The sequence below is a fragment of the Rhinolophus sinicus genome, linkage group LG03, assembly GCF_036562045.2.
Source record: "Rhinolophus sinicus isolate RSC01 linkage group LG03, ASM3656204v1, whole genome shotgun sequence".
Lineage (NCBI taxonomy): Eukaryota > Metazoa > Chordata > Mammalia > Chiroptera > Rhinolophidae > Rhinolophus > Rhinolophus sinicus.
In genome coordinates, this window is record NC_133753.1 from 178,209,875 (window position 1) to 178,233,011 (window position 23,137).

The 23,137-nt window shown below is 43.3% G+C and overlaps 1 protein-coding gene across 2 annotated transcripts in view; it reads right to left on the reverse strand.

Annotated features, from left to right (window-relative positions):
- NPR3 (natriuretic peptide receptor 3) overlaps positions 1-9,461 on the reverse strand; it is a 73,555-nt gene extending 64,094 nt beyond the window's left edge. Inside the window, exon 1 of one of the 2 annotated variants that reach the window (XM_019737286.2) lies at positions 8,200-9,461. In XM_019737286.2, coding sequence (XP_019592845.1) covers positions 8,200-9,007 — 808 coding nt within the window. In that variant the 5' untranslated portion in view covers positions 9,008-9,461. The remainder of the gene's footprint in view (positions 1-8,199) is intronic. The other variant, XM_019737285.2, reaches the window with a different exon arrangement.
- Positions 9,462-23,137: the final 13,676 nt, after the last annotated feature.

Genomic DNA, 23,137 nt, shown 5'->3' on the forward strand with positions numbered 1-23,137 from the left:
TTCAAATGAATCACCATATTTGCCCAATATAAGATAGCGAGGAATGCCAACTGTTTTTTATACTTATTAGCATGGTAAATACATTTTCCTGAAAAACACAAACTGAATGGTTTTAGGGAGAACCTTCATTTGGCAAATGAAAGGATGCAGTGAGTGGTACAGGCTTTCGGCTGTTCGAATTTTGGAACATTTTTCTCAAGTTGTGTCATCATATATAGGAAATAGTTAACAAGATTTCAGGTCTCTCCCAATATTGTCTCAGTTTATTCCCACACTGTCAGATTCGAGAGGCTTTAAGCCTCTCCGGAATAGTGTCGCCTGCCTCATTAAGAGCTACAACAGGCTAGCGTGAAGTGGAGACCTGGCCATTATCCAGTTAATTTGATCACTGTTGCTGACCCTTGGTCCTCAAGATGGGCACCACTGTGTTTTGCTGCATACACAGAGGAGAGGAGAGAACTGGAGAGCTGGGTGCCGTAGCAGCGTTATCACCATGCATGCCAGCACACAAAGATGTGTATGTTCTTTGTAAAAGCATGGGTGCTGAAAGACGTAAAACAAACTTCAGGCTGTGCCAAAGCTGCCTTGGCAACCTGCACAGAGGGTTAGACGCTTGTTGATATTTCGTTTACTGCAACGTTCATTCAGAGTGTTAGATCATGACTCTGACATTTCTTACTGCAAGGGGGCTCAGTGTACAGGCTAACAGCTCTGGAGAACGAGTTTTTTAAACAATACAAAACTCCTAAACAGCTATAACTGGGGAAGTAGGTGTTGTTTGTACCTGGAAATATTAATAGTTATATATTTAAGAGACATAATCAAATTCCAAGATGCCTCAGTAAGAAAGCTTTCGAAGAAATTCCTCATGACTCATTATGACTTAGACCTTTGTTTTAGCTCTGATTCAATTCTAGCCCCTTAAGTGAAGAAAAAGATCCAAGGTGTCCCACAAAATAGCCAATAAGGGGCTAAGGCTGCACAAGTTTAAAAAGTGTGGATTGCAAGAGTGGGCATCTCCAAGAGAGTCCAGTAGGCTCAGGCAAACTGTCCACTAGACAACCCTGCTCATTTTTGATCAATTAATCATAGTCTGAAGTCTGCCTCTAAACCCCAAGGCGCAGAATCTGATTCTGTCAGTACGTAAAGAATAGAGTCAATACTTGAAGACAAAGTCCCAATAACCTAACTCAGATATCTTTAGATAATCTGAAATGCAGATTACTTAACTTCAAGGAGGACCACAATGGTCATGAACGTATCTGTGTCAACACTTACCTAGGCGTGCTAACTGGGGAGCAAAATTATAAGTAGTGGGATGTTAGTGAGGATGAAATCAGAACCAGGGAGGTCAGTTGGAGGATTTAGGCATCCAAAGGCATTAGGGCTTGATAACTCTAAGTGTCCATCTAAGAGATATATGCCTGGCCTAGGGCCAAACAGTCTGGGTCCTCAGGCCAGAGCATAAGCTTCCCTAAGTCCTGGCTGGGCTCTGCCCAATACTGGCTTCTCTATCACTTATTTTTCTATTTTTACAATCCTGGCCCATTTCCTTCTCTCTATCCCTATCACCATCAAGACCAACCCCTTCTGATGGAAACAGAAGGGGGTTTAAATGTTAGTACCTACTTGGACTGAGCAAGAGTGACCCAAGTGGCATTGTGTCTAACTGATCAAACTTCGAGTATTTTAGATCTCATCCATTGTGTTGACCATGTGGTTTAACTCTCAAAAAGAATCTCTAACTTCCAACTTCATGGGCAGGGTATTATTTTTCTTGCATAAAACAAACCCACAATGCACATTATCATCCAGTTTAAGTTGGAGCAAGTACTTGAAGATTCTGGCAAATCAGTCATTGGGCAGAATCCTTGTAGATTTGCAGGATATTCCCTAATCTCTTATGGTTGTTTCATTCAAGCCTACTTCAACAGCAAGTACGTTTAGCAACTTGCCTTTATACAATCTATCAGAACGTTAAAATATTTTCACTAAAATAGCTTTCTCTTCCTACTCATCAGTTTACATAATTATTTAAATTACTTACTTAAAATAATAAGCATAACTGGCATAAACAGATTTGGAGACAGCTCTTGGAAAGTATATGGACAAGTGTGAGAAGTGTGCCGGCATACTCAGAAGTGTATTAGCTGCCAGTACTCACCAACAGTCAATAAGATTTATAGAGAAAAAGAGAGCCTCAGCTAATCTTGAAAGCTGCGTAAGTGGAGGTCAGTTAAGACAGTTTCTGTTGTATTTAAGTATACCTAAAAATGTAAATACTAATTTTTTGGTCAAATTATTAAAATTTTTAAATGGGGGGAGTGATGGTGTGATTTTAAGTTTCTGGATAGACTTTTCATCATTCTGCTCTATTTTCTCCAAATTGCCAAAGACCTTGCAATGTCCTATGTTATCTTCCCCTACCTGATTTCTACAGTGTCTTCTGTAAGAAGTTTCTCACTACTGCAGCACATTCTTGCATCACTGTAAGAATGCAGAAAGAAGTGCAAAGCGTTGGCTACAGAAGTCAATTCAGAAAACCAAAAACATTCCAGGTAGCATACCTGAGTTGTGGGGCATGCATACCTTTCCCCAGTTTCAGGTTTCCACTGAGAGTGAGCTCTAATAGGGTGACACTCCTCATCTCTGAAAGTGCCTTCATTTGCCCCTCTTCCCCCACTCCTGGAGGAAAAGAAGTGACTTGTCTGATCAGTGAGCCTGGAATTAAAACTTTGGCACACTGGACTCAGCCCTTCCTTCCTCTTTGATATGTGTCCACTTGCACACATGATGGGTGACTTTTGTCAAGTGGTAAGGGGCCTGTTCCAGAGGGTCTCTGCAGCTGAACAGCACTATCTGTGATTTAGTGAAGGACCCTATCTAATTCTGAGAGAAAGTAATAACAAGCAGCCATTTTGGCAGCAGATCTAAATCCATGTTCTCCAAAAAGTTTTGTCAATAATAAAAAAGATATTTTTATATTCTCCATCGGACTCGTGCATCCATCTTCCATTTAACTAAACTTAGAAGGGGGAAAGGATGCTACTGCATGGGAGCAAAGCAAGATGGGCCATGTGCTGCAAATTTAAAATATGATAACAGAAATGAAAAACCAAAACTCAATAGTCACTTTGGGAGTAATCAAAGAAATAGCTAAGCAAGAGAAATTTTTTTTTAAAGACATATGGTAAATAGGTGAAAAGGAAAAAAAAAAGTAGGGTATCAGTCCAGGTGATCTAACATCCAAATAAAACAAATTCTAGGAAGAGAAAATGAAGGGGATAAAATTATCAAAGAAATAATTTAAGAAATTTTCCCAGAAGTAAGAAACATGAATTTCTGGATTGAAGAGGCCTACCCTTCAATACCCTCAAATGCATAAGGCAAAATACTGGCATAAAAGTAGATCATAATGAAATGTTAAAACATTCGGGAGCAGCAAAAATGCTCTAAAAATTTCCAGGAAAAAGAAAATACAACAAACAATAGGTAAAGAAGCTAAATCAATCTAAGCTTCCTCATAGCAGCATCGGAATTTAAAAGACAATCCTTCAAATTGTGAGGGAAAATAATTTCCAACCTATAATTCTGTAATTACATTTAACCGTAGGGTGAAGAAATTTTCGGTGATGATAGGGCTCGAACTTTACCTCTCATCCATCCTTTCTCAGAAAGCTCCTGGAGGAAATGCTCCACCAAAACAAGAATATAAAACGTGACAGAAGAACACACAGGGATCCAGCCAGAGAGAGAGGTGATGGGAGTTGGAAGAGGATGTTAAAAGAACCCAGAGTGACAACTGTGCAGCATGTTTAGAAAATAACTAAACAAGACAAACAAATGAGAAACAAAAAATCATAGACACAGACAATAGTTTAGTGGTTACCAGAGGGTAAGGGGGGAGGGGGGTGGTAGATGAGGGTAAGGGGGATCAAATATATGGTGATGGAAGGAGAACTGACTCTGGGTGGTGAACACAAAATGTGATCTATAGATGATGTAATACAGAATTGTACACCTGAAATCTATGTAACTTTACTAACAATTGTCACCCCAATAAACTTTAATTTAAAAAAAAAATAACTAAACTGGAGCAGCTCAGGAGACTTAAAATAGAGAATTGGTAGTTATAAGTCCATAGGAAACTAAGGAAACAAACAAAAATAGACTTTTTTTTTAAACCCCAAGGAAAACAAATAGGGCAAGAAAGGAAATGTCATTTTAGTAGCCTATATGGCTCAGCTACAATAGCATTTAAAAGGTAATAATAATGTAGACACTGAATACTACTGATCTAACCAATAATTTTAGCACAACAATATTGGAAGGATGACTGCAAGGAAGGCTTGAGTGTGTGATTAATAGGTAGTAGGAGGTAACTAAATCCTAATCTTCCACTGGGATGGTAAGGGACAAAACCTGAAACTGAGAAAAGTCAAAAGTAACATTTTATTTAGAGGTACAAAGTCAAACACAGAAACAGCTACAAGAGTTGAAAATAGTTGCCTCTGGGAAGTGAGAAATGGGGTGTAAGAGACAGGAAACTCTTGTTCCTAATAAGATTTGTGTAATTTTCTAATTTTTTTAATCCTCTCATTACACAGCAATTGGTTTCATTTGCAAAATAGAGATTGTACCTTTATTTTTGTTGTTCACAAATCTCCACCTACTCCAAAGGCTTACAGAATGTCCACACAGCAGCCTACAATGCTTCTTTTTCCCCTGTTGTGTGTTAGTTATTTTATACTTGGCATGGGTTCTTTGCTTAAAAATTCTGCTGATCAACCACTTGGTCATTTACCCCAGCCTAATTCTAAAAATAAATGACTCTGGTACTGATTAAATACTGTTATCTCTACAGTAGTTATTGGAGTCCCAGATTAATAACATATTAACAACTAATGGGATAAAACTACAGTTCTTCATACAAAAATGTTTGTGTGTATAATACTTCTGGTTCTGTATCTTATCAGATATATAGACAAAACAACTACTGGCTTTTACTGCTTGAAAAAATATTTATTTTTAAACATGTCTTCTTAAAAATAAATTTATCATTGAGTGTAGAATGTTAAGGGCAGTAGTTGACTGTATAATTGAATCAGCTTTAAATAAAGATCTTTTTTTAATAATATATATACTCATGTATGTGTATTTCAGTGGTATTATATGTTGGCTAAAGACATGAGAAAAAAAATTTTAATTATTCACCTCAATGGTAAATCTCTAAAATGAAAGAATAATTAATATCCCTTAGTTTTTCTTTTTACAGTACAGCACATAGTCCAATGAAATTTTAGTCATACTGCTATTTAAGACAATGGCATTGTCAGTTTTTACCCTTTAAGAGATTCAAACCTTTGTGATCTGATTTTTAAAGACGAACTTAAGTCCAAAAAAAGTGCTAAAAATGTTATCTCCATAAGAGGGGGGGAACTCTTTAGTTCTACGATGTTTAATATGGGATTTTTCAAAGACAAAAACAAGACCAGTTACATTTTTACACTTGAGTGAGCACAAATCGGGACCAAGGAACATCAATTTAGAGGCCTGATTCTCATGGGCCCTCCCTGTTTCACAGAGGAGAAAATTCTGCCTCAGAAAAGTTAAATGACTTGCCTAGAGCAGCTCCTTAGTATAGACGCCAAATCCAGAATATCTGCTTCTCACTCCAGGGTTCTTTGCCCAGGGCATAGCCTCACCTTCTAGTAAAGGTGATTATCATCCTATGTATAAAATAATAACAACTCTAATAAAACCTCATGTTTACTGAGCACTTAGTATGAGCCTGGCACTGTTTCAGCTCCTTTAAGCCTCCCAGCATCCCCAAGATGGGGGGCCCTCACTAACCCCCACTTTACCTGAGGAGCCTGAGGTACAGAGGTTTGGAAGCCACCCAAGCTCCCCCATCAATGAAAGGCTGAGCCAGGACAGGCTCTCTGGAAGTCAAACTCCACTGAACCCCTAGTTAACTCTTTAACTGCTTGTGGTAAAGTAATTGTGATTCGCAAAAGGTAAAAGATCCCCAGACAGAGCTTTGTTATCAAGCAACTTTCCCTCCTGAGAGGAGGGAATTTCGGGGATGGAGAGTCTAATAGGGGAGAAACTATTTTGTATTTCTGAACAGCTGCCAAGTCACTGTTGAAAATATATTTTACAGTAAGAATGGTAACCTTATCACCTGTAAAATATACGATTCAGCCGAGCAAACGTTCACCACGGAATTCAAACTTGGAAGAGAAAAAAAAAAAAAAACAGGAAAAGAGACATCTACGAGGCTTTTGGAATTAAAAAATAATCAGCAGTAGCAGACGGTAGCCCAAGCACTCTGAAGCCCCCAGGTCCTCCAGGGCACTGACGCCCTGCCCTCCCTGACCCCTGGCTTCAACTACCCTTGTGAGGCTGAGGGGCCCAGTGGCCGCGATCTGCCTGCATCTGGGCTGACATCCCCTCCGCCATGAATCCCAGGCCACGTGCGCAGGGGTCACTGCCGGTGTTAAGACCTTCAGGGCAATGGCAGCACAGACGCGTTGGCAAAACTTGGATCTCACGGATGGGGGACCCACCTCCAACCCTAGCGCGCCCTGGAAAGTCTCCAACTCCTAGCTCCCGGCCCTCGAAAGCTGAGAGCTGAAGACTCCGGAATCGGGGACCAGTGCAGCCTGCGGTCTACAGGGGTCTGCAGTAAGCTGCGGACTGGGAGTGTGGAGAGAAGTAGAAGTGGGTTTCTCCACCGGGCGTGACGAGTTCGCAGCCGTTGAATACAAGTGCCCTTTTTCATAATCCGCAAAGCCCGCGCCCCGCCTGCTTAGGGATTCGGCGCAGACAGCTTGGAGTTCGAACGCTCAAAACTTGGCTATGCACCCCCACTGTCAACACCTCCCTCCTCCTCGCTCTAAAGAGTGCGTTCGCTGTGAGTCGGAGATGGCCACGTTGGGAAGGTGGCCGCAGCCCCATTCTCTGAGGCTCCTCGGCCCACTCTCACCTGTTCCTGAGACCTCCAGCCTCCGGTTGCTCTGTCTCAGGTGCCGGGCGGTACCAAGTCGTGGACTAGCCTGGCGCCTGGCTCAGCCCCTCTCCCCTTGGGTCTCCCGGCGTTGGGTCGTGGGGAGCTTTACTGGGATTGCACCACTAAGAATCCAGGCGCGTGCGCGCCTAGCGGGAACAGAGGCGGGATTCCCCCAGCGCTGTGCACCCCAAACCTGACACCAGGAGGGAGGGAAATGCGTTATGCTGGGATCTCAGCCAGCCTTTCCGCTGTACTCTACTGTAAAATGAGCCACATTGGGGACTTTCGCGATTGCGTATCCACGACCACCCGCTCCCTGTAGCCATAGCCACCATCCTCAATCTTGAGCTCTTCGTCCAGTTTGGTGCTTATTCAAACCCCCACAGACCCGCGAAGAAAACTGTGGGGGCGGGGGCGGGAAACACATGGAAAGGAGGTTCAGCGCTCACTTCTCCAGCGCGCGCGCCCGCAAAGCCTCGCTGCGGGTGCTTTAGAGACCGCGATGCCCAACGCGCCGGGGGAAGTGATTGTCGCCTGAGTCCAGACACAGAGAGGCATTTTTGGTGGAAACCACATAAGCTCGTTTATAAGGGTCTGGAGGGGCCGTGGAAGGAATGAGAAGGGCGATAAATGAGCTTTTAAAAGAAAGCTGGGGTCTGTGGAAGGAGCAGCGGGGAAACCCGGAGACCTGAGCTAGCCATGTGGCGGCGTGCGGGCTTTAGAGCGTCTTCAGACGCTTCAGCCCAGAAAGGGGTGCAGGTCCGAAAAGAACTGGGTGACAAGTTCTTTTGACCTCTGCACGTCTCAACCCCTGGTTGGAGCAAGGCACCGGGAGTACGCCCCTAATCACCAGCCAGGCGCTGGCGAAGGGGAAGGGAGGAAGGAAAAACCTAGGCAGTTTGACAGCACCTGTCGGACCTGGGCACGCGGGAGCTGCGAGCTCAGACGCCCCTCCCCCAGGCTGCACCACCTTCCCCGGACCCTCTACGTACACCCCGCGACCGCGATGGGTGCTGATTAAAGGTTGTAGCTGCCAGACAGCTCGTTCCCGAACGTGCGCCCTCCCCTAGTCCTTAGTGCCGCAGGGGATAGTGGGGTCCACAGAGGAGCGGATGGGTGTGTAGGGAAAGCCGGGGGGGTGGGAGTGGTTGGGCTACCGCGGGGGCCTGGGGCACGCGCTTGCTCACCTCGCTCACTGGTCTGGATGTAGCGCACGATGTCGTCCGTGTCTAAGTCTTTGGTCTCATCGAAGCTGTAGGCGGACGTGTGCAAGCCCTCCTCCTGGAAGACCTCGTGGACGCCCTCGAGGGTGAAGTAGCAGTTCCGCTCTAGCTTGTCGTCGCTGTAAAGCAGCGTGGCGCGGCTCCACTGGTGGTGGCGGAACAAGGCGAGCATCATCTCGCCCATCTTGGCGTACGCGGGGGATACGCGCGTGAGGTGCGAGTACTCCGTGTCCTTGTGCTGGAAGCCGGCGGCCAGTGCCCCGGCGGATAGCATGGGCAGGTCCCAGTGCGACGCAAGCCGGGCCACCGGCGCCGCGGCGTACTCGCACACCGGCCCCAGTATGAGGTCCGGCTTGGCGCCCCGCGCCGCTGCCACGCGGTCCACCAGGCTGAAGAGTGCACGGTTACCGCAGTCTGAATCTTCATAGGCCACCTGGAAGCGAGTGCCGGGTAGCAGAAGACGCTGCCCGGTCCGGTTGCCCTCAATGCTGCGCAGCGCGTATTCGATGGCCGGCCGCACCCGGGCCAGGGAGAACAGGTACGAGTCGTCCTGGGGCAATAGCACCAGCACCTCGATCTTCTGTGGCGGCAGCGCCTCTCTCTCCCGGCGCTCGCCGCCCAGGCCCTCGCCTCCGCTGCCACCTCCACCCGTGCTGCCGGCTACCGACACCCAGCTGAGCAGGACGAACACGGAGAAAGTGAGCAAGGACAGCATCGTGCCGCAGGAAAGCGCCGGCCCTCGCTGCCGACTCGCCCTCTGCCCCCCACCCATCCTTCCTCTTTCCTCCCCACTCTTCTCTCCGAGGTCCCTGCGCCCCCTTGGGCGCTCTAAGAAAACAGAATACCCCTTCACTGACTCGCCAAAAGATAGAGAGGAAGAGTCCTTCTTTGCAATGTCACTCGTTTAAAAAAAAAAGAGAGAGAAAGAAAAATAAGAAAAAGTTCACCGGGTGTAAACCTGTACGCCTGTAATATATTTATACATATATATACTTATTATAAATATATATATATTCGCCCTCCCTTTATATATACTATTTTGCTTAGAGTGGCTTCTATTTGGGCGTTGCTAAGGTTGCTTTTGAAAGCATATTTGTAAAAGAAAAAAAAAGTTAGACTTGTCCAAGTGCTTGTAATTGACGGTGCATCTCCTTCGCGTTTGATCTCATTGATTCGCGCCGGTTCCTGGATCCATAACCAGCGTTTAAATAGCGTGGCAGCGGCGGAGCGTGTTACCACACAAGGCGCGCCGAGGCCGGCCTTGTATTTCCAGCGGGTGGGGAAGGTGGGGGTGGGGAGTAGTGGGGGGTTGGGCTGGGGGAGCCTCTCATTAACATTCTTACATCAGGGCTCCTCCCCGCACCCCTTCCCTTCCCACCACTCCCCTTTCCCTAACCCCCACTCCCCTCCAGCTCTCAACCTCTTCCTTAAAGCCGCAGTCGCCCACGTCCGCACCCGCAGGAGCCCCCACCGCACCGCACCTCCTCCAGGGTCCCCGCCTCTCCCTGGCCCCGCACGAGGCAGCGCTCTCTCCAGCCTTGGGCTCTAAAAAAAGAAATGCTTTTGAAAGTAAAGCAATGCGCGCAGGCACAAACACAACGTGCAAAAATAAACAACAGGATTAGAGGAAGGAGTGGTCCTAGAAACTGGTCGTTTCGGTGCAAAAATCCGTAGGTCCTACTCGCTCTCACCTCTTTCTCACTCCGGCCACATTCCCTCATGACGCGCCAACTCCGGGTGAGCACCCGACCTTCCCTGTCCCCTGGCGCTAGGTAAGGGAACTGGGGCTAAGGACCCAGTGCAGGCGGCTTGATCGCGGACCTGGAACGCCCTGCTAGCCCAGGCGTTAGTCGCACCCCTCCTTCCGCATCCCAGCACGGGCCCCCCTCCCTCTGGGCAGCGCAGGTTCGCGCAGGAGTCGCAGCGTCGCTGGGATCCCAGGGATCCCGCGCACACACCCTCGGCCGCCGCACTGCGAGCAGGAAAGCGAAACTTGTTGCTCCCAAAGACAAGCGAATGGTCCGGCTTCTGGAGGTGGCAAAAAGCTTGAGAAGCATCTCCAAGGCGTCCTCGGGGGTTGTTTGCTAAGCCAGGTAACTAAATAAAGAGACCTTCTCCCCATTTCGTTACCCCAAGGGTCCCCTGGGTGCAGGCGCGCTCTCCGCTCCAACCCGAGCGCTTGGAAATCCAACCGCTTCTCCTCGGGGGAGCGCGAGACGCTGTGCTCTGAGTCCTGCAATGCCAAAAAGGGTCCTGCCTGGGAGACCCAGTCCCGTCACCGGTCACAGCCACAAGAGCAGTGGAGACAAGGATGGAAAAGGCCGCAGGGAAGTTCGTGGCCAGAGGAGCCTCGCGGGATTCCGCGGCGCTGCAAAGCCGGTCCGAATGGAACTTGACCTTCTGAACGTTGTAGCACTTCGAGGTCATTTGCGATGTGAACGTGCTACATCGGACGGGAGAATTCTGACACTTAAGTCCCGCAAATTAAAATAAATTGGAAATGTTTTAAAACGGTCTTCCATTTGACTGGGCGTCGTGTCCACACATTTCTATTAGTCTTAGACTAACGCCCTCTTTCGGCAGAAACTTGCAGCCAACTGGTATGCAGAGTGCCGCGGCTCCAGGCTCTGCGTGTTTTGTTTTGGTTTGGTTTGGTTTGGTTTCTTTTCTTTTGTTTTGTTTTGTTTTAATGCCGAGGCCCGAAAGAGCAATCGCTCTCGTTTGTGACCGTGAAAATGCAAATTGGGGTTTCCGGAGATGTGGCAGCTTCAGGCATCAGCGCTCGCCGCCTTAATAGCACCCTCCTTACCGCTGTTTCTTGGCACCAATAGTGTATGGGTAACATTTCATCCTCTGGGTCATTTAGATTTCAGGTTATGCACTATGATCCCTGACTCTTCATGTAGGAGCTTCTAACTCCTGGGAGAATTTCATTTGTTTAATTAGAGCTGCTAACCAGTAGGAAAAGAAGCATCTGTACAAGGTTTAATTCCACAAATCGGGTAATCCACACACACTGGATACTGAGATTTAGGGCTTCACAGCAATTAAATCTTCCCTGAACTCCTAGGAAGGAAAGGAGGGAGGGAGGAAGAGAAACAGAAGGAAAGAAGGAAGGAAGAAAGAGAACAACGGCTTAATCCGAGGGGTTTAATGGATTTCCAAACCGGTTGCCAGGAAACGTCAAGGAACCGGGGTTTCCTATTACCGTTCGCTATGCCGTGTGTCTGGGGAACACCAGCCAATGGCGATATGATCCTGCACACTGTGTAGCGTGGGCTTATTCGGAGAGTCTGGAGTTTCAGTGGCACCGGGCGTGAACGCCTCTCCTCTCCCAGGCGCTGCCCAGCGGCGCCGAGGGTCACGCGCCGGGCAGTAAGTTTACGTTTGGGTGAGTTTCAGCCTCTCGGTGGCCTTTGGATCAGAGCTCTCAACTTCCAGCTTGTCATTCAAAAGTACCAACAAACCAGGCTGTGGACCGGAAGAGCCCCGAAATGGACAGCAGAACCAGAAAAGCCCTTAAATTTTTCCAAAGAGCAGAAATTAGGATTTTTAAAAGTTTTTCAAATGAAAATAGGCACGAAAGTATAGAAACCCCCCCCCCAAGTAATATAAGTATACGGATTTTAATGTTACAAGTTTGTTTACTTTCCATCAAATTCGATTTTTCCCAAGCAGCTGAAAGTTTGTGTAAATATTATGAATGTCATGGAGTTCTCCAATCTTACGGCTGGAAAGGACTTTAGAAGTTGCCCAGCCTGACACCTGGCGCTCTCCAGATGAAGAACTGAGGCCCAAAGAATATAAATGGCACACTTAAATACCTCTTCATCCCCTGAGAATATTTTCATGTGGAGTTGGAGTAGAAATAAAGCATGTACCACCCATTACACCATGTGAAAGAGGGAACAAAACTAACTTTCACATTAAGTAATAACATTCTTTATGTCAAAATTTTTCTTTGTGTGTAGCTAAGTTTTGAGGCTATGCAGCACAATAAGATTACTAACATTTATCATAGAATTTTTGCAGCATTCTAATCATGAAGATAAACCCAGAAAGAAGGGGGGAAAGTGAAATAATTCAGCCCTTAGACTCAATTTTTAAATATTGTTCTTTTTAATTCTGTAAAACACTGACATGGAAAAGAAAGAGAGAGAAGGAGCACTTTTTTTAACACTCAAAGAATTGCCAACCTTCTCTGAGTGCATTCTTTCAGGCCACAATTGCTGAATGAAAAAAAAAGAAAGCTAAAAGGAAATACTGCAAAATAAAATTTAAAAAAAAGAATTAGCCAAATAAAAGCCTAAGGACAGTGCTAGCCCTAAACATGATGTGACGGAATCTAAGAGACTTTATAGGATTTAGAAATGTTTTCATCAATATCTACAAATCACGTTCTTTTTAAGTTGCTAAAACAAGTTGGCAAGTTTTCCTTAAAGTATTCAACTATTTGTTTTCAGCTCTGCGAAATGAAACTAGTGTCTGTATCTATTCTCCTGCGACCAGGAAAGACAGCATTATATAGGGAACCTTACTTAACATGCAGTTCTTTGAAATGTGTTAGAAATGCTATCAGAGAGAAGTGTTCTCCACCAATTTTAATAGCCTGTGTGTCCTTCCAGAATTCTGATGGCAACCTCTAAAACAGAGCCCTTCCCAGTTTTCAAAGAGAATCTCTTCCTGGTTAAGCCAGCCCTGAAGTCACGCTGAAGAATGTCCCTGTGAAGCGGTAGCCCACAAAGAAAATACCTTCTGTATTTTCGAATTGTTGAAAACACACTTCCCCCTAGAGGCAGAAAAGATGAAAGAATATTACACTTAATTCAGGAATATTTCTGTAACTCAATGAGTGTTGAGATTTTATTTTTAACATATAGATGATTTTTTTGAGGGAACCATTCAAGATGTGGGAGGAAAATCAATGAATGCCAAAAAATTAAAACTTGGCCTCCAGGTCATAGCTTTCCTTAGCAGAGACTGTTAATTGACCCTTTTTCTTCTATTATACAAATCTACGATTTTTTTTCTGCCAGCACTATAAATAATAGTGATTACATATTTTTTCTATTGAAATTTATTATTCAATTTCATCAGAAACTACAGTTAAATATGGCCTTGAGGAATGCTTTTGAAACCACAGCTCTGACAGATTTATCTCCTTCTAGTCAAATTTGTTTCTGTATTACTGTCCTCTTAAGGTTTCCATCAACTACAAACTTTTTTTATTTCTTTGGAGATTTCTTTGTCTTCTGAGACAAAATGACATTATAAAGACTTCCAGAAAATACAGAGCTGGTCTGTGATTTAACGTGAGTACTGGCATGGGTTTTCTAGGATTTGCAAGCCACATGAAGAATTCTCATATTGCTGACTTATAGGCAAGTTATTTAATGTAGATTATTACATTCACAAAAGCAGTGGCTGTGCCTCAACTTCATGCACACCAATACTGACTATATTTAATTGGTTTGTTTAGTTGTACATTGCATTATTCCAGAAAGGATTTGAGAAAGCACATGGAGTTTTAGAAAATTTCCTCAGGGCAAAATGCACAGCCATTGGATCCTACTCTCTTGGATCCTACTTTGTTCCTAAGCCTTTACTAATGGGCCAAGACTCAACAACATTTTCCTCTCCCATCTGAGTTTCCACAGAATTCCTAATCACACTCAATTTTCTTTCCACTTACAGAGAGATACGTCTTGGTTAGCATCCAGTCTTCTGAGTTGTATCCCATGGAAACAGCAGGCATTTAGAAGCTTCACAAACATGGCTGGAGATTGGTGATCACCTAACCTATCTGACCTTCAGTTTTCTCACTTTCCTCAATGTCCTCACACCTAACATGGAGGTAATAATATCATCCTGATGTTGCAGGAGTAAGAATCAGAAACAATAGACGCAAAGTGCTTCGAATACAGTAGGAAATTAACAAATGGCAGCTCTTGGTATTATATTCCCTTCGGTGACTGGTAAAGAGTATTATACCAAGTTAAGTGTTCAATACATGCTTATGAAGGAATGAACTCAAAATCCTAAACGATATAGTTTATGTGTAACATGTTTGAAATTACCTGTTGACTGATCACAACAGACCTTATTTAATAATGTTGGTTTGGTAACGGTGGCTTCCCTGAGGTGAACCCTTTGGCTATCAATTTGATATTGGCCCTGGATTCCCAGCTTCAGATATTTCCTGGTAAGCTTGAGACAAGAGCTTGTTCAATATTCCTTCCTCTACATAGTGCGGCAAAGAGAGCAGGAGCTCGTGTTTGCTGCCCCAGAGCTGCCCTTAACAGCTGTAAGGCTCCTTTGGGAACTCAGGCTGCCTCTCGCCTTGGAGATCTAAAGGGAGAGGGAGCCAGAGGAGACAGGGATACATCAGAGTGCAATTTTTTTAAAAGGGAAAAAAATAGAAATGGCTGTGCAAAGGGGTTGGACTTGGAGGATGAGAGGGAGGAATACGCAGATTGTATGGAAGAAAAAGAGGGTTATACTGGAAGGAATGTATTTAATATCTAGATCAGGTGTATTATAAATAATGAGAAAAGGGTGAAATGTATCTTAATGTACTAAATACACAGGCTACAAAAATGTCAGGCAAAGGGCTTAATGTTCAATGCAACCTTTTAAACATCCACAGTATGTCAAGAACCGTGGTGTTCTAGTCTAAACCTTTTGGACCAGACATACATTTGTTTTGTTTGGGGATGTGATTTGACCCAAGTTATATTTAAATATGTATGATAGTCAATCACATTATGTTATAACAGTCAAATGAGCTATGTTTAACAGAAGCAGTATCAGGACAAAAATATATCCAATTTCAAAAACATCTTATAAAAATCATTTTCCTGTTATTACATCACAATATTGAACAGTTTATACTCTAAATTAACCAGCATTAATCATTGGAATACAAACTTCATGAGAGCTGGGATTTTTTTTCTTCTTTAATCCTGCATTCCCTCCTTTAAGAATGATAAACGTAGTAGGCATTTACAGTTTTATTCCACCAATGATAAACCCAAAGAATGCAAAGATTGCTATAAAACAGAATTTAGATGAGAAATAATGAAGCAATGAAAGGAAGATGATAATCCAAAAAGAAATTAGTACATATATAAATTCATATGTAAATTTATAACTTTCAGAATATTCAGATGGTATCATGTTAGATTTATGATTATGCAAACAATCTAATAAGCCAAAGATCCTAAATACCAACTTTGAGGTCTTAAGACACTGATATACCAACACCTTATCACTTAAACTTAACTCTTGATTATTTCCTTGCTAACAGGAAAAATGCCATATCCTTAAAAAAAAAAATCAGTTACATTATCTTTTGTAATGCTATGAACAAAAATTAAAGGTGATAAAGAAAAATTTTTGTTACCACCATGTGCAATGTTGTGAGATTTTTTTTTATTTCTTTCCAGCAAGTACATTCCATTTGTATTCAATCTTGGATAGTTGATCTGGTGCATGAGGCTAAAATAGAATAGAATGCCATGAGGAAAACATCAGGAAAATTCTTGACATCCGCCCTCTCATGGTTTGGGTGATCATCTTGTAACATTAAATTTCACCCTGACATGTCAACTGTCATCCCAATAAACTTTAATTAAAATAAAAAAATTTCACCCTGACATTAGTGGAGAAAATGTTTCATCAAGCTGCCATTGTTAATTTTCAATGGTTGGTAAATCCTTTGACATTAAATGTTCTTTACTCTTCATCCATCCTACAAAAATATTCTTTTCAGTCTTTATGTTCATTCTCCCTTTACTAACTGCCTGGAGAAAAAAATACTAAGGATTATTTTAACCTGAATCCGTTGCTTTGCAGACTCTTGTAAGACTTAAGGTATGACATGGAAATGACTTCTTACTTGGGCAATTTCTCATATTCAAGTGTATATAAGTGCACAAGTTACCTCAAATTGCAAATTATTCATGTTCTAGTGAATCACTTTGGGTTTTTTAATCTCAGGTACAAATTTTTTAATTAACCATATCCTCAATGCTTGGTACGTTCAGTGTCAATCTGCAAGGTTCCTGTTTTGTTTTAATTTCTCCCGGTCATTGCTCTCTTTACATTCCTTTTAATCCATAAGACTCTATTTTTGTGTTTAATATATGCTGTAGATAGTTCTACCAGGTCTGATAATTAAGTTCGCGAACTTATTGCACCGATGTTGCTAAATTTTTTTCATATCAGAGGGATTACTCATTATGAATTTGTACCAACTGGACAAAGAGTTAACCAAGTTTACTATTTGGAAGTGCTGAAAAGGCTGCGTGAAAAAGTTAGACAAAAACGTCCTGAACTTTTCACCAACAATTCATGGCTCTTGCATCACAACAATGCACCAGCTCCCATGACACTGTCTGTGAGGGAGTTTTTAGCCAGTAAATAAATAACTGTATTGGAACACCCTCCCTACACACCTAACCTGGCCCCCAATGACTTCTTTCTTTACCAAAGATAAAGGACACATTGAAAAGAAGACATTTTAATGACACTCAGGACATAAAGGATAATATGATGATGACAGCTCTGATGGCCATTCCAGAAAAAGAGTTCCAAAATTGCTTTGAAGGGTGGACTGGGCACTGGCATCAGTGCATAGGCTTCCCAAGGGGAGTGCTTCAAAGGTGACCATAGTGATATTCAGCAATGAGGTATGTAGCACTTTTTCTAGGATGAGTTCGCAATCTTAGTTGTCCAACCCCGTATATTGTTGAAATAGAGTGTTGCTTGTGCGTGCAAGGTGCTATTCCAATATGGTAATTGTGTTATGCTATTTCACATCTTCACAGAGAGTAACATGGATAGATCTTAACTATTAAGTGAAAAATCTACATCATTACTTTGGTTTTGTTTAATTTTTAGAACTGGTAATCTTTATTCCAACTTTATTGAGAAATAATTGACAAATACAATTGTACATATTTAAATTGTACATATTTAAATGGTACAACTTGGTGCTGTGATATACATTGTGGAATAGTTACCAAGATCAAGCTAATTAGCACATACATCACTTCATATAGTTAACTCTTTGTGTGTGTCTGTTGTTGAAATCTTAAAATCCACTCTCAGCAACTTTCAAGTGTACAATACCATATTATTAACTATAGTCACCATGCTGTATGCTGCACATTTGATCCTAAGAACTTCTCATAACTGAAGGTTTGACTTACATCTCCCTATTTCCCCTCCCCCAGTACCTGACCCCCACCATTCTATTCTCTGTTTCTATGGAATCAAATTTTTTTTATTCCACATACAAGGGACACCGTACAGTATTTGTCTTTCTCTGTCTGATGTATTTCACTTAGCATAATGCCCTCCATTTTTCCCCAGGTTATGGCAAATGTCAGGATTTCCTTCTTTTTTATGGCTGAATACTATTCCATTGTATATTCTTTGTAATATTCCAGTGTGTGTGTTTCACATTTTCATTATCCATTCACCCACTGAAGGACACTGAGTTTACTTTAGTATCTTTGCTATTGTGAATAATGCTGGAATGAACATGGGAGTGCAGATAGCTCTTTAAGATACAGATTTCATTTTCTTTGGATATATACTCAGGAGTAGAATTGAGGGATCATATTGTACTTCTATGCTTAACTTTTTGAGGAACTGTCATTCTGTTTTCCATGATAGCTATACCAATTTACATTCCTACCAACAGTGTGTAAGGGTTCCCTTTTCTCCATACCTTTGCTATTTGTTATCTCTTATCTTTTTGATAAGAGCACCCAAAGCATACTACACTAAAATGGTGAGTTTTTGAGTCACCTGGGGAAGAGTTATAACTCTCTGACCCAAAACTGAAACCACGTAGGACAACCCTAGAGAAATGCTTGGCTCTTCTGGCTTGAGTCAGCCCAGGAGACTGAGAAAGCACTGAAGCAATGGATTCTAAGATGACACCTCCATATGGAAACTGGAGAGAAGCTCAAGCTATAGACAAAATACTGGCAATGTGGCCGTGAGATTTTGCCAGCGTTTTGGAGCTGGAGGACACCTACTAAATAGGGCTTCTGAGCGCTGAAAGCAATCTGTGGCAGAGGGCCAGTTGTCCATCCAGTATCTATTCTCCACTTTATTAACAGAATCTGTTTTATTCAAGGTAATAATCTTCTCTGTTAAAGAAAAAAGAACTATATTGATTATCCTCCCGTGACACTAAGTATGGCCATCTGAAACTAAGTATAGCTAATCAAATGTAAGTGGAAGTTGTTGATTAAAAAGATTCCAGGAAGGGGGCAGCCAGATGGCTCAGTTGGTTAGAGCACGAGCTCTTAACAACAAGGTTGCCGGTTCAATTCCCGCATGGGATGGTGGGCTGCACTCCCTGCAACTAAGATTGAAACCAGCAACTGGACTTGGACGTGAGCTGTGCCCTCAACTAGATTGAAAGACAATGACTTGGAGCCCATGGGCCCTGGAAAAACACACTGTTCCCCAATATTCCCCAATTTAAAAAAAAAAAAAAAAGATTCCAGGAAGGCTCTTTAAAAGGAGGGCACGCACTGAGGCCCTTGGCCCTTTCTCTTCTACCTTCCTGGAAATTGTACATGATGGCTGGAGCTCCAGCAGTCCTATTAGACTATGAAATGACCTTGAAATGGAGCCCTCATGCTAAGGGTGGTAGAGTAGAAAAATTAGTGCCTGAATCCCCAATCGTAGAAGCCTGCAGGCTTCTTTTACAAGAGTGAACAAACTCATATATTTTTATGCCATTCTTTGAGTTTTTGGTCAATACATTGAACTAATCCAAACTAGTACATCAAGCTTGGTTGATTAACTTGTAATATGTAATTTGGGCTGATTGTGGCTTCTTAAAATTTGGTATTTATTTTCCTTTTGTTGTTTCCTATTATACAGAAAAGTCTATAGACCCAGCAGACCAACTGTGAAATGGACCACAGTCAGGACTCTATTTATTATCTGGTCTCCCATTTCCCATTTGCTTCCACTATAAATGTGGTCCACAATAATGCTTTTGATTCCCAGAGAGCAATGTTGACTTGTACTCTATGTCCAACAGTCCTTGAAATGTTTGAGTATTCCCTTTTCTCCAGTGATTGGTTATCTTAGTAAATGGCCATAAATCTCTCTGGGAACAGACTAGAGGGATCGTTATCATATATATTTGCCATGGTATTGCAGGTTCCTTCCTCCTGGAGACATGGCCTCTCCATAATTCTGTGGTCCTGGGTCTTAAAATAGCTCAGGTCTCGAAATGGAGCAAGGGATCACGCCTTTTCAGTTTGGCTATATTCAGCCTTTTTATCTTCTATCCTTGATTTCTCGATTGCATAAGTTAAGCAATACCCTTATAGCCTGTCATCTCTCTTGCTCCTAGACATTTTCTATTAACCAATTCTGTAGCCTTAGAAGTCAGATCCACGCATCCCCATGCCACTCCAATTCTGTAGCCTCATTGCTTCCGATGATTAAAGACCAGCTGGTTTTTATTATTTTAGAATCCTATTATCTCCTTGTTATCAGGAAGCACAGCTGTATATCAGCATCTGCTATCCTCAGCCCTGTCCTACAGAGACAAAAACAGTGAGAATCTCAGTGACTTAATGCCCTCCCACCCAAGCATTCTTTAATATGTTGATAAACGGACTGTCCTCTGGGCCCTCCCCAGCCTGTGGGCTTTCTGGCCTTAAATTGTATGTCTACTGTAGCATGCCCTCTTCTCTTAGCCTTCAATCTATTTTTCCACTGTCCACCACAGCCATTCTAGAATTTCTATTTCACATGGTGTGGGCCTTCTCTTTCTTCAAACTTCTAAGAGCTATCACTTCCCACGGTCACTGCCAAAGGTGTTAAATCATGTATTATGGAAGAATGCTCCCATGATGACTGTCCTTTATTATGTTCTAATTCTCTTCAGTCAGCACCCTCAGGACCCAGCCTCAGATACTGCTCTTCCCAGCTGCTGTTACCATGTGGTGAGTTCCTGTAATTGCTTGCTCCGAGTCCCTGTCCTTCCTTAGCAGGCCTAGAACTTCCACCGCAGAGTTTTATTGTGATTTAACCCTAATTATTGGCTTGATAGTCAGGATATGAGATGGGTGGAGATCATAAGGGGGCTGCTTATTGTCTTGAGTATCAGAGGCTTCTGCATTGTATTCAAGCAAGAGGGAGCACAGTCCTTTAACAAGTAGTGTGCCCTTGCTGCAAGCTCAGGAGGCTCAGAGGAATGTAGGGATTCAAGATTTTCTAATGCATTGACCCAGTTTCCCTATCCCATGTCACAGGTGCCACTGTTTCCCAACCGGGAACTTGACTTTAGTGCCACAGACTTTATAATGTTGAGAATTCAACCACCTCTGGGGCACTGGCATTCTTATAATTCTGCACGAGGCCTAATCCTTTGGTTTTTCTGCTCTCCGGCTACAGGAGTCTACTTATATGCTGCCAAAGAGACCCTCTGTCTTTCACTCTTAGACTTTAGTGATTAATACCCCTCAGTTTTTCATTGTCTTAGTCTGTTTCCATTAATTGCCCTCGGGAATAGCCATCCAGTTCCACAGTTCTTATAATTACTACTTCTGCCAAACTTCTCAAACACCTGTGGCACTGCCCTTACCTCTGCATTCCCTTCCTCAGTGCACCAATACATTCCTTTCCATAGGTATCCCCATCCCAATACACCAGCAGTGAAAGTTTTAACGAATGCATTGCTACCATAAGCCAAGGTGATCATTGTCCCATCTGCCACCAGTGATGCTGGCCTCAGTGCCAGTCAGCTGGCAGGTGGCCCTGCTCCTAAATCTCATTGTTGGGTCAGCCTCCTCATACCACACCTGAAACCAATGGTCATAGATGTTGTTCACCAGGAAAGGCACTCTGAGAGGAGATTTGCATGCAGGAAGTTTATTGGTAAATGTTCTCATGATCAACCTCCGTGGGGGAATGAAGGCAGGAGAATTAGACAGTGGGTGGGGGATATACTGTAATACAATCCCACCAAGAGCTCTGAAGCTGGAATGTCCAATTTTGAAGCAAGGTGTCCAGCTCCACCTTGACGGCTGACCTCAGGGATGGGCGTGATCTTGGATGAGGTGGTTTTCTTCAGTTGAAAGCAATTCCTAGAGAGCAACTCCGTGAACAACCCTCAGCTCCCAACATTCCCAACATCTGGTGGAATGAGTGCCTGTGTCCTAAAGTAGGGTCTGGGCAGCACAACACACACTCACTAGAGCCAGGGAAACACTGCAGGTGAAATCATCTCTTCGATACCAACAGAAATGAAAGAATGCGACATGTTAGAGATGTTGGCGATGAAGAATCAGTACTTCACCATCAGAGGTAAAGTAGAAACATGTAATTACTATTATACAGGACGAGGTCTAGGCTGAGGCAATCAGGGCAACTAGGGAGACATTTACTCTCAAGGTTGTGCCAAGGAAGGGCTTAGCACACACGTTACCCCGACAGTGAGTGCCTCCTTAAATTTTGCATCCTACTCACCTTGCTTGCCTTGCCTTCCTCCGACTCCTGCTATTCTGGACAGTCAAGTCATCATTGTATTCAAAGTGGTCTGACCCACACGGAACGAAATATTTTTTATATGTGAACAAAGAGGATGGTGCTTATCACATGTTCTTTCATATGTCCAATTTGGCTGAAATGGAGAGATTAATCTTGGAAAAATAACAATGAATTATTTGATGTTTAATCAGGTGGAGACGGCATCTGTAGTTGTCTAAACAGATGTTGGCAAACCAAACAGCCCCTGGAAACAGTTATGCAATTATTGACTATCAAGTTATTTTTCCAACCCAGGAGTTAGTAAACTTTTTCTGTAAAGGCCCAGATCGTAAATATCTCAGACTTTGCAGGCCATCAGCATCTGTCTCAACTACTTGGCCACTGTAGCATGAAAGTAGCCGTAGACAATATCGCTGTGTTCCAATAAAAACTTTATTTACAAAAGCAATCAGAAATTCATGCCAGAAATTTTTGCTTGTTCAAACAAGCAAAAAAGGATGAGTCCTAAGTTGGGGCTAAGTTTTCTAGAAATGTTGAACCTATCAAGGGGGACTAGGCATGCTGAAACACAGCAGGAGCAGGAAGGAATACGAGGAAATACAGGTGTTCCCACCACATGCCACCTCACATAACAATAAGACAATGGATAACTATCAGAACCCCTGGAACACAGGCTGTATATCTGAGTCACAGGGGTGCTCAGATCCCTGTGGATTAAAGGTTTTGTGTCAACTTGGTGGGTAAAGCACGCCAACCAGCTGAGATATTGGCTAAAGACAAAGGGACCATGCCTTGGTGAAGTCCCCTAAACCCAAGTACAGCCTCCTGATTCGGGACAGATATGAGGGTTCTAATCTCTACACCTGTTTCCATCCTCACTCTATCCCATTTATGTTTATATATGTGACCTGTCTTCCTTTTTTTCTCTCTGTATAATCCAGTCATATTTAGGGTATGTTGTGTTGATAGCTTTTCAACATGGTCCACCAGTTGTGAAATATTGAGATGGGATCACCACAGAATTGGAGAAATGATGGACCCGATCACAAAATCCTGGTCCACAAGCAGGTTACCATAACCGATGTGATTTCAGTTGTTCTTCCTTAGGAACAAGAGTGAGTGCAGTTTTAGCCACCTGAGCAGTAAGTCATCATGGTAGGCAGCTGATTCTCTGGTTTAGCTGTGCAGTACGGGGATACTATTGAGACTGGAACTTGAGATGCCAAAGTGATAGCTGCAATGAATATTTGTCAGGTTTGTATCCCCCACCCCACCCCTGGCCTTCCCCACCCTTCCCAATTTTAGGATGGTATCAGTGATTCAGTGCACTGCCTCCCACTGCGGAAATCTGGTCAGACAGAGCCTTTCT